General features: G+C 37.8%; 1 protein-coding gene across 1 annotated transcript in view; it reads right to left on the bottom strand.

The window, feature by feature from the left end:
• myo16 (myosin XVI) overlaps positions 1-16,679 on the bottom strand; it is a 255,324-nt gene that overhangs the window by 21,474 nt on the left and 217,171 nt on the right. Inside the window, 5 exon segments of the mRNA XM_056464750.1 lie at positions 4,325-4,369; positions 4,372-4,412; positions 7,591-7,743; positions 13,670-14,830; positions 15,128-15,498. Of these exon segments, the coding sequence (XP_056320725.1) occupies positions 4,325-4,369; positions 4,372-4,412; positions 7,591-7,743; positions 13,670-14,830; positions 15,128-15,498 (1,771 nt within the window).

The raw sequence follows: 16,679 nt of genomic DNA, 5'->3' as shown, positions 1-16,679 counted from the left end.
TAACAACATAGCTAATAAGAATGGCATCTATCTAGGGAAATATTATCAGATTTTTTTCTCCATTATCATGCTGCCCTAACCATGACCCACTCAAAATGCTTCCCACTATCTGAGAATCAGTGATCTAAATGTTGTTTTGGACAAATTGGATGTGGTATTTGGTGTATAAATGGTATTTTCTTATAAAACGATACTTCTCTAGGTACTTTTCTGCAGACTCTTAGTTGGGATTGCGTCTCTGCAGTCTACATAGACATCTCGCTAGGTTTTTCATTCAGATGATGATACGTGGATCTCTCTACTACAAAGCACACACGCTTAAAAAATAAGGATTTGACTGCCATAAATCCAAGAATTCCCTCTTTGTTGTCAGCAGGTGACAGTGCCATATATCTGTCCCCAATCCTATCATGCTAACAGATGGCGTCTGCTCTGAATATCGCTGTGCGTATGTGCATGTGCACGCTTATATTTTCTTTTTTTTTTCCACATAACTGCCAACCTCATATCCTCTGTGTTTGGCCGCGGGATCCTAATACGGTCTTCCGGTTGAGTGATTGACAGTCACATACAATGCATACTGTTCATGCCATGCCATGGATGTCACGGTCAGAGCTATCTATAAGCTAGACATTTAGGAAGATTCAGTCTTGATTCATTGGAGCTTTTTATCTGGCAGCCACTGGCAATCATCCGTGTATTATTTACAGTCAAGGTCATATATATCATTTGATCCAAGATTATGTAAAGAGAGATCGCAAATGAAAAGAGCGCATCACAAAGCACACGTAAATGTGCCACCTTTAACTATAACTGCATGTCTGTTTTGAGATTTGATTTATGAACAGGTATTTTACATTCTTATTTTTAGAACTTATACTTCTAATTAGGGGCTTACTAATTACAGTAAAGGTTTCATTTAAACAAAACCAAAACATCATTAGGACTAGAAAGATAATACATTAACCCTTGTGTGCTGCTGGGCATGCTTTTATGCACTCTGGGGTAATTATGAGTCTTAATTTGGCCTCAACTTTCTCTTTGTTTCAGCAAATGGAATATTTTTTGGTGACAAACCTTTTTTTAACACATAATTTGGGTAAATGCTTTGAACGTTGCAAAAAAAAAAAAAAAAAAATCAACAATACTGTCTGAAACAAGTTACACATTTTACCTCTTGCCAACAGGGATATATATATATATATATATACACACACATTGGCCAATTTATTAGGTACAAGTCCAACCATCTGTTAACGCTAACTTCTAATCAGCCAATCAAATGACAGGAACTCATGTAGAAATGGTCAAGACGATCTGCTGCAGTTCCAACCGAGCATCAGAACGGGGAAGAAAGGTGATTTAAGTGACTTTGAATGTGGCATGGTTGTTGGTGCCAGATGAGCTGGTCTGAGTATTTCAGAAACTGCTGATCTACTGGGATTTTCATGCACAACCATCTCTAGGGTTTACAGAGAATGGTCCGAAAAAGAAAATATCCAGTGAGCGCAGGTCTTTGGGTGCAATGTCTTGTTGATGTCAGAGGAGAATGGCCAGACTGGTTTGAGCTGATAGAAATGCAGCTGTAAATCAAATAACCACTCATTACAACTGAGGTGTGTAGAAATACGGAGACCCAGAAGGGACATAATGGTGGGGAAATAAATGGGTGTAGAAAAAATTGGAAAATATAAGGAACATAGAAAAAATTGAAAAAAATAGGAGTGATAGGAAAATATATTTTTTAAGTTCCCTCGCAAAGATGTTTTGTGTTCTCTCCAAAACTGTTCTTCCACAAACACTTCCGGTTCACTACATACAACCCTTCCGTTTTTGCCAGGATTCTCCAATGTTTTACTATGCTATCCTGCTATCATCCTATCATTAAGTATTTTCCCATATTTTTTATCTTGAAAGCACATTGACATGAATATAAAAATGTCTGCATTCACTTTCTTTTCATTAAAGCTGTGTGTCGATCATCGCCCTTCCTAAGCAACCTCTGAATCAGTGAATGCATGTATAAGCGCTGACTGACGGACGGGCTCTGTATGATAAACTGATCCCAGATCAGCTTCTGTACACTCCATTTAAAGTGACACCTCTGTTATCAAACAAGTGAAGAGCAGCAAATGAATCTCTTGTTTTGTTTGATAACAGAGGTGTCACTTTAAGAATGCACAGATCTACACTGTAAAAAATGCAGGGTTCCACACAATTCATTCATGTTGTCCCAACACAAATTGATTAAGTTAACTTAACACTTCTAACAAATTTATGTGGATTGAACATAAAAAATAAGTTGTCCCAATGAAATCTCAAGAATTGTGTTGTTTCAGCTCATTTTAAATAAGTAGTTTGAACGAGCAAAAAATATATATTTTTTGAGTGTATAATGAAAGCATTCCATTACTTTAGTAACTGTTTGTGTTCATTTAGAGAAAATTAGTTGTGTTTAAAATAAAACATGCAGGACGGACATATTTATATATTATTAAGTGTATTTCTCTGCTTAAACACACACCCGAATTCCAAAGTGTCCTGCACTTTAGCTCCTCTTTAAATGGAGTGTACAGAAGCTGATCTAGTATCAGTTTATCATACGGAGTGCGGCCGTCAGTCAGCACTTATACATGCATTAACTGATTCAGAGGTTGCATAGGAAGGGCAATGATTGACGCACAGCTTTAATGAATAGAAATTCATTTCAATGTGCATTAAAGATAAAAAATATGGGAAAATGCTTAATGATAGGATGATAGCGGGATAGAATGGTAAAATACGGGAGAATCCCGGCAAAAACGGGAGGGTTGACATGTATGAAGTGAACAGGAAGTGTTTGTCAAACAACAGTTTTGCGAGGAGAACGCGAGAGATCTTTTTTTTTTTCTTCCACCCATTTTTTCCCCACCATCCACATTCCTTCTGGGTCTCCGTACAGAAGAATATATCTGAACGCACAACACATCTAACTTGAGGCAGATGGGCTACAGAAGCAGAAACCACACCAGGTGCAACTCCTGTCAGCTAAGAACAGGAAACTGAAACTACAATTTGCACAGGCTCACCAAAAATTGCACAATATAAAGATTGGAAAAACGTTGCCTGGTCTGATGAGTCTTGATTTCTGCTGCTGCTTTCGGATGGTAGGGTCAGAATTTGGCTTCAACAACATGAAAGCATGGATCCATCCTTTCTTGTATCAACAGTTCAGACTGGTGGTGGTGAGCACTATGCCACAAAGGCGGTTTTGAAGGCAAAAGGGGGTCCAACCCGGTGTACCTAAAAAAAGTGGCTGATGTGTGTGTGTGTGTGCATGTGTGTGTGAAAGCATGAAATATGAAAGCAGTTTTTAATTTTTTAAAAAACATTTTAAGGTTAAAATTATTAGCCCCTTTAAGCTATATGTTTTTTCAATAGTCTACAGAACAAACCATCATTATACAATAACTTGCCTAATTACCCTAACCTGCCTAATTAACCTAGTTAAGCCTTTAAATGTCACTTTAAGCTGTATAGAAGTGTCTTGTAAATATCTAGTCAATATTATTTACTGTCATCATGGCAAAGATAAAATAAATCAGTTATTAGAAATGAGTTATTAAAACTATTATGATTAGAAATGTGTTGAAAAAACTTCTCCCCGTTGAACAGAAATGGGGGAAAAAATAAACGGGGGCTAATAATTCAGAGGGGCTAATAATTCTGACTTCAACTGTCCGTCTGTCTGTCTGTCTATCTATCTGTCTATCTATCGATCGATCGACAGATAGATAGGTAATTTAAAAATATATATTTTTATTTATTTAATTTGATTTTTTACTTTAAATTGGTTTACAAAAATTTTAATAAAATGATATCTCCAAAAAGCAGCATGACATTACGGTCATGTTCATGAAAATCCCTCAGCTTCAGTACTGTAGATCAATTCAAATGTCAAACTGTAGTGTTCAGTTAGAGCAGCTGAGACCGCTAGTGATATTGCGGTAGAAAGCTCTTGGAGCAGCTCATTAAGTTTTGATGTTTAGTGAGGGTAACCCTGCTTTCAGGACACACGGTGAGCTGTGAGAGGCACAGAGGGCACACGCTGATGCTTTGGGTCTGTTCCTGCTCCAGGCCGCAGCACCACCAGCTCCTCTCCTCTAATGCATCTCTGAACATGATCTGCAGATACGCCTTCACTCATTTCATTTGGCAGAGTGCTGAGTCCGGGACGACATGGGACCCGCTCTCACTTTCATTACCCATGATTACATCTGCCATTTGGGGTCACTGGAGCCCTGGATGACAGACCGGTGTGTGGGTTTGTGTTGTAGAGCTTCACCTGAGTGTGGTGGCTGTCCATGTGCCTGTGTAACGTTGAGGGTGCTGGGACGCCATAGGCTTCGGATGTCCCTCGTCTTCCAAGGTTCCTATTGAAAAAGATGAAATGATGTAAGTTTAAGTGTTTGTATGAGTGTTACAATCTGTTTGTACATTCATTTGAAGTCATTATTATCCCTCCTGTGAAACTTGCATTCTCTTTTAAATATTTTACAAATGATATTTAACGAAGAAAGGACATTTTCACCATATTAGCTTTAATATTTTATGTTTTAGTTTGGCTGAAAATATATTTTTCTTTATAAATAATTTTTAATATTAGCTCCCTTGAGATATATATATATATATATATGTATTTGATTGGCTACAGAACAAACTCCTGTTGTCCAATGCCTTGTGTAATTAACCTAACTTGCCTAGTAAACCTAATTAACCTAGTTAAGCCTTTAAATTGCACTTTAAGCATACTAGTATCTTACAAAATAACTAGTAAAATATTAAGTGTTGCCATCATGGCAAAGACAATATACATGAGTTATTAGAAACACATTATTAAAACTATTATGTTTAACAATGTGTTAAAAAAAACTTCTCCACTAAACAGCACTTGGTAAATGTTTATAAAATAAATTCAATTTTAAAGGAGGATACAGGAGGATCATTTTGATTTATATAAGGGGTATACAAGATTTGTACAATTCTCAAAGAGATATTGTTTTAAATTAGTCCACAACCTCCTAAAATACCTCATTCAAACATGCCCTCACAAATCTATGTCAGTCATTGAGATTGTCAAAACACCACTATGAACATGCAAAAAAGCTGTAACTTGCTAAAGTATTGTTGCTCGAATAGCTTGGTAATTTGCACTTCCTGGATCTGATTCAGCTGGACATTGTAAAAGTTGTTACATTTGTCACATGCTTCACGTATCGAAAGTGCAGTGGATGGCTGGCCAATTAGAGCAGATCATGCTTTTCAAAACGATGAGTTTTTTAAAACTGGCATGTTTCAGAAATGTGCTTAAAGTGTACCTAAATGTTATTTTCAATACAAAGCAGCGTTGTTAATCATTTAAATTCATTTTGCATTTAAAATGATACAACCATTTAATTCAGAGCTTTAACTGGTATTCTAAAGCCTGTTTCACATCGCAAGCGCGAGCAGATTTTTTTTGCCGTTCATGTTAACAGATTAGAGCTTTCATACCGCACGCAGAAGCAGCTCATTAGCGTGAGGCGTTTCGGTGCCCGCGATAGTTTTGGCGCTGCTCACCCTCAATTAAAGTGACAGTGCATTGATAATGACCAAAACACATTGAATAACAGTAAAAAGTAGCAATTTTGCCCAATAAATGCATCAATAACATCCACTGATATATATATAGTCAATCAAATGAACTGCAAAACAATAAATATAAATAATTATAAATATTATTCTAACTATGGGCAACTATATCAAAAACAAAATGACATGATATCACAGGCGATTGCCCTCTGAGTGCACCAGACATGAATGACACTCCTCATAGAGCTTGAGAAGCATACAGTATTGTAGGAGCTATACAGTATTGTATAAAGTCTCAGCAACTTATAGTTTTCAAAACATATGTCGATAAATTGTGAATAAAGTCTGCATGAATTGTTCGATAATATTAACATTTGGATTTAAACCATATACATCACAATCTAAGGTACTTAAACTTTTAACACTGCTCTTTTGCTTCCCTGCGAGCACTAGTATTTCCTTCAGGAAAAAGCACATATAGTTCTTATACCGTTATCTTTAAGATGCAGGCATGAAATGGCTGAGTGTTCAGGTCACTGCTGGCTGTTTAACACTTCCACCCACTCTCTGCTTCAGCCCCTCATGTGGAATATGAACATTAATCCCCCACACACATATATTAACCTCACTGAGAGGACAAAAGGCCAGCAGAGCGAGAGTGTGTGTATTTGTGTGGGGAGGCAGAGAGACCCTGAGCATCTGATGTTTTTTTTTTCATGCATCTGTCAGTTTTAACATTTTCTGTCATTTTCAGTGGGGTTTTGTTTTTTCAGTCGAATGTAAAGAAAACGTTTAAGTGTTCCTTTTATCACGTTTTAACAGTTTGTGTCTGTAGATTTCAATGACAATATGATTTTTAAAGTCAGTTTTCTCAACATGGCTGTACTGAGCCATAAAATAAACAACAATAATAATAATAATAGGGCTTGACAGTATATCATTTCAGCATCAATATTGCAATATGTGAATTTGCAATGTTGAGTTGGGATTAAAATCATCCAAGAACCACAGTTCAGAAGACGTGATTTTTATTTTATTTTTTGTCAGAGTCACTGCAAAGTTAAAACAAGTGAATCATTTACTTTAACATTTGTATTTCATTATTTATACAATGAAGACAATACAGTGTTGTTTTATATTTAATTGTTGAATTATTATACCTAGATACTGTTAGATTGTACATTACTTATTTCCCTTCAATTCGCTTTACTTTAATCTGTGCCCTATTATATGTGTACATGCTTTTAATTTATTCATATGCACTGCCATACGAAATCATCCCAAACAATCTAAAATTATGAATTTCCAAACAGAGCTGTTCAAGGCATCAGGGGAAATTATATTCATATCACAGTTATCCCTGCAGAACAAAGTATTACAATGTCAGATTTTTCCTGTATCGTGCAGCCCTAATAATAATAATTATAATAATTAAACATTACTTTATCCAGAGTACAGATTTCTGTCATTGGTATTTTCTGTGCCTCAACAAACCTTGGGGCAAGGCTGTGGCATCAGTGACCTGAAACTGAGTTTGAATAATTGGGTGGATAAACATCTGGATAAACACTGGCCAATGCCCTCATGTATTGTGTGGCTGTGTTTTGATCTGTGTGTTGATCTGACATTATCATATTAAGTTATAATTGGTGTAGTAATAATAATAATTGCTTACTAACATTTTACGCAACATTTGTTTAATTGGCATACAACTGGATTATTCTAAATTAATAATCCACTGAATGTCATTAGCAGTGTAGTCTGATTCACCAACAGATGAATTATAGGAATAAAAATATGCAATTAGTCAACATTTGAAGTGGACCCTAAATCTATTGAACAACACCTATTCTTGGAGAATTTTAAGTAACTTTTCTGATCCACTTCAAATGACAAACACTGTGTGTTTGTGTGTATATGTGTGTGTGTATTAAATAAGACCCAGTGTAAATAGCTTTTTCCTATCATCTGTGTTTTTACCATTGGAGATCTGGTTGCCGTTCTCAATGGGTGCAGGGTTTGAGGAGTTGGGAGAGGTGTGGTTGTTGGCGTTTTTGTCCTGTAACTGTGCTGATGGGGAGATCGGGCCCTGATCCTCTCGACCTGGCAAGTTAATGTTGGAATTCGAGAGTCCTATGGAATAGAAAGGAATATAAACATTCAATAAAACTCATCGACTCACATAATGTCAACATAAGCTGGGAATCAGCCCCCACTGACTATCAAACTTTGACCTCTGACCTACACTGCCGGTCAAAGGTTTGGAATCAATATAAAATACAGTAAAAAATGTAATATTTAGAAAAAAGAACAAGTTTAAAATGTAATTTAATTCTGTGATTTAAAGCTGGAGTTTCAGCATCGGTACTCCAGTCTTTTTTGTGGTTATTTTTTTTTCTTTTGGTTCTTTTTAAAATATAAACATACAAAAATGTATTTTAAATAAAATATTTCATAATTTGACATGTCCTTAATGAATTAAAGTTTTGAATGTTACTGCATCACAGTTTCCACTAAAATGAAGCATTCCATGACATAAAACAATAGGAACACATACATTTTTAAACAACATTCAATAAAAATACTATTCTTTTAAATTATAATATTATGTCACTATTTTTGTTTTTACTTTATATATATATTTGAGAACCAAATAGAACTGTTATGTGTGTGTGTGTGTATATATATATATATATATATATATATATATATATATATATATATATATATATATATATATATATATATATATATATATATATATATATATATACACACACACACACAACAGTTCTATTTGGTTCTCAAATCTGATTGGCTGATAACCGTGCAATATTCTGCAACAACAGCACTTGTACAGCCTCTTCACCATTGTGTATTACTTTGCCCATATGACTCATAAGCAGATGAATAAGCCCTCTAATAAGTTATATAAGCTGTGAGCTCACTATAAGCTTACTAGTTTGACAATTATTGCAGCTGTTGGACAACATAATGTACTTTTGAGGCTTTTTAGGCGAGAATGTAGTTGTTTAGATTAGTAAAAAGGATAGTGATTTATAATTTCGGAGATTCAGCTCGTTTGCGGCCATCTGCAGAGCAAAGAAATTGATGGTTGACATTCCACCATAAAATGGCGGCAAAGACCGCATAATAAGTCCTTAGGGAGAAAAACTCAGCTGAACAAATCATTATAAAACAGGTAAGTTACATTTTAAGTCAGTAAATATGTCTAATCTTTCTCTGTGTGTTGTAGTGCTGTATTTATACCATAGTAATCTGCTAGTGTTTGCTTTGCTTTGGCTTTTTCCAGGTTAGTTATTGCCATCTCCTGATTGCAACAGAGAAATACTGGGAAATCTCCGTAGACTGAAGGCATTTCATGCCATTCAGGCTTATAATCTTAAAATGTGAGCAAAATCACCTGTTTTGTCATCACTTAACACATTATCACTAGAGAATCATTCAAATACTAGCTCTAAAGTGACGTGTGAAGTAGCAACGCTTTCTGCTTCTAACCATCAGTTGCAGATATGACTAAGTGGCGGAAGAAAGTAGTTGCTAAAAAAACATGTTTTTGAGACCTTTCGGGTTAGATTATCTTTTTTATACACATGATTATGCTATCAAACTGTTGTATAAATGCAATATCACATTCGTAGCAGTATGGCTATATACAGTCACTGGTGGGGAGGCTAAACCAGGTTGCACACCAGAAGCGCCGTGTAGCGTCACGCAGCACCATACATTTCAGAATTGTAAACATAGGTTTCTATCAGGGTACACACACCGGTGCCGCAAGTCGGTGGCTGTTGGCGGCTGTGCGCGGCGCCCAGCGACGACTCAGGACACTGTTAATTTCTCTGCACACCACAGAGCGCCATCTGATTAGTTTCATGTTAAATATCATGTGAATGTCCGCGTCTGGTGTGTGATACTTTTAACTGTCATGTGCGCGCCGTGTCGCAGCGCCGAGCGGCACTTCCGGTGTGCGACCTGCTTAAGCCAACTGGTGGGACACTAAGGGACAACTCACACCTTCCACCAGTGCGATATACAGCCATATCGCACTGCTACTCATCTGAAATTGCTCATTTAACAAAACATTCCATCCTTGGTGAGTAGAAAATCTTTCTTCCACAACAAATCTACCAGATCTCAAACTTTTGATAAGTAATGGTCCTATTCGGTGACGACGTGACATCATGTTCACACCTGCCACCTCAAGTCAATAATGTTTCTGCAGCTGCTGGGGTCAGGAATTGTGGGAATGGAGTCGTGTGGTGACGTTGACCGGAACGCGGTGGATGTTTAAGCCTGTCGGTATGCAGGTCTGCTGGATCTGAGGGCCGCAGGGATGGATATAGCTCAGGGTGTGAGTGGCCCCTTTTAAGCCTTGTTTCCATTACAGACGCTCTCACTCATGTTCTGAGTGTCTGTGGTTGTCAGACATTCATTAACCACAGCTTTGTGTCTGGACTCCTGCTGACATGTATTTACTTGATGAAACTGTCACACTACACTACACAGGACATCAGCATTTTTGAGTAATCACAGAATGAGAGATGCTCTGGGGCTAATTAAACACCTTTTTATTAGTGGAAGGTAAAGAAATTTGTTTAAACTGACATAGATTTACATTTTTTTTATTATTGTTATGGATTTAACATTCATTTTCTTTATATTATAATAAAAATAACAACATAAATTATTGTTATTTTATATTCGTAGAATTATAGTAATAATACTATAAATAATAAGCGTTTATATGTTTTTTTATCATATTGGTCCACTACTACTACTACTAATAATAATAATAATGTATTGCTGCATTAATGTATAACAATGCATGTAGTCCACAATAAGAATAATATTTAAGTAATATTTATAAAATAGGGCAAAAAAAATTTGAGCAATTGTCCCGCCATAGGAATGAAGATTTCTGTAAATTGATCAACTGACAATGTGAGGATTGAGCTGTTTTGTAAACCTCCTTTGAAATATTCCTCAAGCATGACACTTTCACAACTATTATGACAGATTAATGTTTTGTTCATTTCACAGACACACTCGTGTACAGCAATGCGAGAAGTAATTTCCTCTGCTTTGGAATGACACTGTGTGAGTCCTAAGACACGCACACACACGCATTACTCTGGGGATGTGCACACATAGCAGTGATTCACATCCGTCAGCAGACCTGGAGACTTTGATATTTAATATTTCATAGCTACATCATCTCTTGTCCATGTAATATTTATGCGACTGGAGCTAATACCCCCTGTGCCCTTTACAACAACCTGAATCAAGACATTGACACACACACTTTTTCTTCAGGATTTACGTTGAAGAAATATATTTTTTGTTGTTTTGACATTTATATATATATATATATATATATATATATATATATATATACATATATATACACACACAAACACACACACACACACACACACACACACACACACACACACACACACAGTGGTGCGAAAAAGTGTTTGCACTTACTGAATTTTTTTTTTTTGCATGTTTGTCAATCTATATTGTTTCATATCAAACTAAAAAATAAAATATTTGTCAAACACCACACAAGTAAAATCATCATGCCGTTTTTTAAATCAATGCTTTTTTTTGTTATGGGTACAAAATCCAAAACTACATAGTGAAAAAGTGTTTACCTTTGTTGCTGAGGCATGACCTTAAAAAGGTGGTTCATGCTCAAATCCTCTATTTGATACACACACACACACACATATATATATATATATATATATATATATATATATATATATATATATATATATATATATATATATATATATATATATATATAAATATATGTGTGTGTGTGTGTTGTCTGTTGCGATGTCTGTTGCGACATTTGGATGATAGGGTCAGAATTTGTTATATATATGTGTTGTCTGTTGCGATGCCTGTTGCGACATTTGGATGATAGGGTCAGAATTTGGCGTTAACAACATGAAAGCATGGATCCATCCTGCCTTGTATCAACAATTCAGACTGGTGGTGGTGTAATAGCAAGGGGGATATTGTCTTGGCACACTTTGGTCCCATTAGTACCAATTGAGCACTGTGTCAATGCCACAGCCTACCTAAGTATTGTTGCTGACCATGTCCATCCCTTTATGACCACAGTGTACTCATCTTCTGATGGCTACATCCAGCAGTATAACGCACCATGTTAAAGCGCAAATCATCAGACTGGTTTCTTGAACAAGACAATGAGTTCTCTGTACTCAAATGGCCTCCACAGTCACCAGAACTCAATCCAATAGATACCTTTGAGATGTGGTGGAATGGGAGATTTGCATCATGGATGTGCAGCCGACAAATCTGCAGCAACTGCGTGATGCTATCATGTCAACATGGACCAAATTCTCTAAGGAATATTTCCAGTACCTTGTTGAATCTATGCCCCAACCAGGTACTGGTAAGGTGTACCTATAAAGTGGCCGGTGAGTGTATGTATACAGTGGTGTGAAAATTTGAATTTTATATAAATATTCCCAATAGCCAGTGTTTACCTTTTTTGGTATACAGTATTATTGTATACAGTACAGGCACCCAATAATTAAAGACTATTGATCATGCCTTCATAACATCTCAGATAATGCTTTTCCACACAAGACGGACACATCACATTGCAATTCTTTTAGGCACTCAAAGGAGTCTAAATCATTGAAATTATCTTTATTTTACATCTATATATAGTTTAATCATGATTGATGCAATTAGTCATAGTAGTTGGTAAGTTAATTGTATGGATTTTCAATGATCTTGGCAAGAAGAACAAACCACAGACTGCGGATTGTCTGAAAATGTCTGACAGCTTAAAAATGGCTTTTATGCTGCCCTTCAGGCGCAAATAACCATGCATGCGGACTATTTATGCATGCAGATTATTTAGACTAGAGTTGTCAGTTGCATTTTTGCGGAACAACATTCAGCCTCTTACACAATTTACAGTAATTATTTTGCATATGTGGGTCAGGGTCATATGGGACCCATGCTCATAAATCCATGATGTAAGTAGATGTAAGCTAAAGGGTCTTTAATTAAATACAAAGGTTAAGAGGCAGAGGCAATGGTGCCACACGCCCAATACCCTCTCTATGAACGCCTCCTCATTAAATTATTTTATTTTGATGTGACATTTAACTCTTGATCTTTTCCTTAAATGGTTATCTACTTAATATGCTTTATATATTAGTTTCTCCATGGGTGAATACCATTCCAGATCATTTTGCCTCTGTTTAGACCTTTAAGGGCAGTTGTTGAAGAAGGTCGCTGTGGTGTTGTAACAAAATTCATCCAGAACAGATGCAAAATACAGTCTAAACCACCATCTAGCATAAACACGTTGTCTTCATCTGAATGGGTATGTGAGAGAGAGAGTGCTGTGGCTTTTATGGTAAATGCCTGTTTTATCATCATTGACCTCACTGTTTTTGACAAACACAACGCTTGGCACTGAATAAGTCCAGAAAAACCATACTAAACAGGATGTGCCTTTCAATAACCACTTATATGCTATGACATTTAACCAAAAGAGTGCTGGGAAAGTTTCTATAATTCAACAAGACTATTTTAATTCTACTGTAGCAAATTAAGCATGCCACGTGTGCTGGTTAGAACAAACTCCCTTTGAGCTATAAAAATATGTCATTCAAGACAAACCTGTGATTCATTTGTCTGGAGTGTGTAATAATACTGTTCAAAATAATAGGTCACAAAACAATTTAAACTGTCATTCAAAGCTGTATGAATTACTTTTGTATTGTACATCTAAACATTCTAGACTTTCTTCATTTTATATATTGTTGTTTGGACCTAATTTTCATTAATTTTATGGGGGGAAATGAATGTACCTAATAAGAATTGTGCAGATATCGTTGCTTTGCGGTCCTTTCAACATTGGTTTGCTTGTCTAAGTGGCTGAACTATATAGGAAGTGTCTAAGAACTGTTGCCACAAACAGCACTATAATTACAACAACCTAATATACATTGCACCTAAAGGTACAGGCTTCACTCACCGCTGTCTCTGATCTTTCTTCCTGTGGTGGACTTGCGGAGAAGGCTGCGCCCAGAGCTGAAAATAGTGTTCAGCTCATCAAGAGGGCTGGTGAGGGGTCTCCCATTGGCAGGGTTGAAGAGGAGCGGGGAAGAGGAGCAGGAGTGAGCTCGGCGGGGCTCTGGCCGCGACGTCTTTACTGGGGAGAAGGGAGGTTTAGAACTGCTTGGAGGTGTCTCTGCCAGACCGTGCCCCATTTTATGTGAGACTTTGGGGGATTCTGTGGTAGCCACAGAAGCTGCACGAGTCAGAGCCAAGAAGTTCGGCTCAGGGGGGAAGGGGAAGTGAGAAGGGGGGCGGTAGGGAGGTGGAAGTACTGCTGGGGGAGGAGGGGGAGGAGGAGTCAATGGTGGTGTGGACTTGTCTGGCATTAAGATGGAAAGACTTGGGGAAGAGTCAGCCCTTTGTCGGGTGTACTGAGGGGACAGTGGGCTGCCCCCATCTTGACTGCTGTAGTTGAGATTGGTCTCGAACACTGGCAACTTCTTCACCTCAAGAGGGGTAAGAGGGGACTCATCTGATGCAGGAGAGCATGTTACAGGAGATGGAGGGAATACCAAAAGTGGTGGACGGTGTGGAAGGAGGTTGGGGAATGGAGCTGGGATGTCACATGGCATCCCATCCTTGCCCTGCTGCTTTCCTCCAAGGGTGCCAGACTGCTCAATCAGGGTCACGGGCCTCTTAATTTCTAGCACTGGGGCAGGTACAGGATTGACAGCTTCAGGTTTCACCACTGGAGTTGACATCATCTCGTCATTTGGGAAGTATTTCATCTCTTCGTATACTGCCTCGCCTGGCTCTGGGCTATTAGTGTCAGCAAGACTAAGGGCCCGTGAAGCCCCTACCATCTCAATATACACATCCTCTTCATCTTGGCAGGGGTAGAGACTAAGCACAGAAGAATGGGGACCATCTGCAGATGCTGCTCGCTGGATAAGGCCCAAGCAGTGGCCGCCTCGTACGAGGCTGACAAGTTTCATGTCTGTGGGGCGTGCAGGGAAGGGTACAGAGATCTCCTCATAGGAGCCTGTTAGTTTGGTATTAGGGCTGCGTTTGGGTTTAGGGGGTGGGATCTTCTTCATGGTGCTGTAGTCATCACTGTGAGGGCGTGGTTTCGCTAAAGCTAGAGGCGTAGTTGGATGATGGATGAGTTACAAAGGAAAGAGAAAAAAAAAATCAATTCCCTGAAATGCCAAGAACAGTACTGAATATTGAGATAGGTGAAGACATTTTTGCTTTGTTTAACGAAATGTTCACTACAGGGCCAAAAGTATGTGGACATCTGAACATCACAATTATTAAAAAGTATATACATTAGGTCAGTACACACATTTACAGGTCAGTACATAATTTCTACTTGTGGAGGTTTCCACATACTTTTGGCCGTGTAGTGCCTATTTGAGTGGATATTTATACATACGATCAGAGGGAGATAGCTGGGTGTTTGGTGGGCTTCCCGACGGAGAGGCTTGACCCTCAGCAGGGCTGTCTTTGGGTGCAATACTCAGGCCTGCACTCACTGCCTCATACGATGCACTCAGACGTGTATTAGGGTCTCGTTTGGGTTTGGGAGGAGGTTGTTTTCGTGGGGAGGATAGGCTTCCTCCATTGCCCTCATCAGTGCAATGTGGTGCAGGCTGAAGGGCTGCTTTGATTGATGCCCCAATGCTGGAGTGTACCAAGCTGTCCATTACCAGGGGGAGAGGCACAGAGCTGGAGCGAAAATGCCGGATTGGTCGGTTCCCCCCACGGTTGGCCACATCATTACCTCTCCCACTTTTTTCAACAACCCTAAACAAAAGAATGAACAATTACACACATTTAAAAGGAGCATGATTTTTCTAGTGCTATTTTTGCCATTCATCTTAATTGGTATTATTCTGTTGTCTTCTACCATTTCCCAAATGTAGCAAGTCATTATTCATTCATATGTTCATATTTTTAAATATTTACTCACTATCAGTCTAGACACACATGTGCCCTCTCAAAGCATGATAGGCAGTGAAGGTGAGGATCAGTCTCAGCCTTCATAAAATCAAGCTGTCCATTGATATCTGGGCCAAGATTTCATTGTACTACACTAACTGGAATGGGTTGTCAAGCAAGTAAAAATTTTAAAAACATCAAATCACAGAATAATCAACTTAAAATTATTACCTTTGTTCATCTTCAAAACATAAATTGAGATATTTAAAGTGAAACTTGAACGTCATTGCACATTGCATGTAAACGAGCAATATACTTACACTGAAACAAAAACAATCAAAGCGAGTCATTATTTTTTTGGTTTTATGTGAGCAAAAGTATCCTTGTCTCTTGCTAATATTCCAATGAAAGCATATGGTTTTTTTTGAGGATGGTTTTTGGACTTTAAATGAGTCTAGAACCTGTCTATGGAAAATGCATTCATTTCATTTGCATTCTAAAGACAAACAAAGGTCTCGGGGGTTTCAAAGGAAATTTCTTTGGGTGAACTAACCCTTTAAAGACTTTTTTTATCCTCATGATACCTAAGGATAACACAAATTAGCATCACATTAATGGATATCAATTGGATAACAGAAACCAAAGCCCCAAAAGATTATTTACATTGTTGATTGTTTAAATCTAAGCTGCTTCCTGTAATTCCGTAATTTGACACGCACACTCTTATTTGATATTTCCTTTTTAATCTGGGTCTACCATCTGTTGTTCTTGGAGAAAAGGCATTAGTGTGTTGGGGTGGATGGTGTTCGGGGAACAGGGGGTGGTAGGGGGTTACAGTGACTTAAAACCCTAAGGAGATTTTAGTAACCCGGAGTGGGGGGTGGGTCTTATCTCTCTCTGATTAGCAGCATGGAGCTCCTCTTGACTCGCTGATTGAGTTTGCCACATCTAGATTAGCTATGAAACCCCCATCACTCAGTCACCTGGCACCTCCCTCATTTGTGATTCTAAAAGTGAATGTATGTGATGAATGTGCGTGTTTTGAA

This window comes from Danio aesculapii, chromosome 9 (genome assembly GCF_903798145.1).
Source record: "Danio aesculapii chromosome 9, fDanAes4.1, whole genome shotgun sequence".
Classification (NCBI taxonomy): Eukaryota; Metazoa; Chordata; class Actinopteri; order Cypriniformes; family Danionidae; genus Danio; species Danio aesculapii.
The sequence above is the reverse complement of the archived record's forward strand: the minus strand, read 5'-3'. Positions and strand labels throughout refer to the sequence as shown.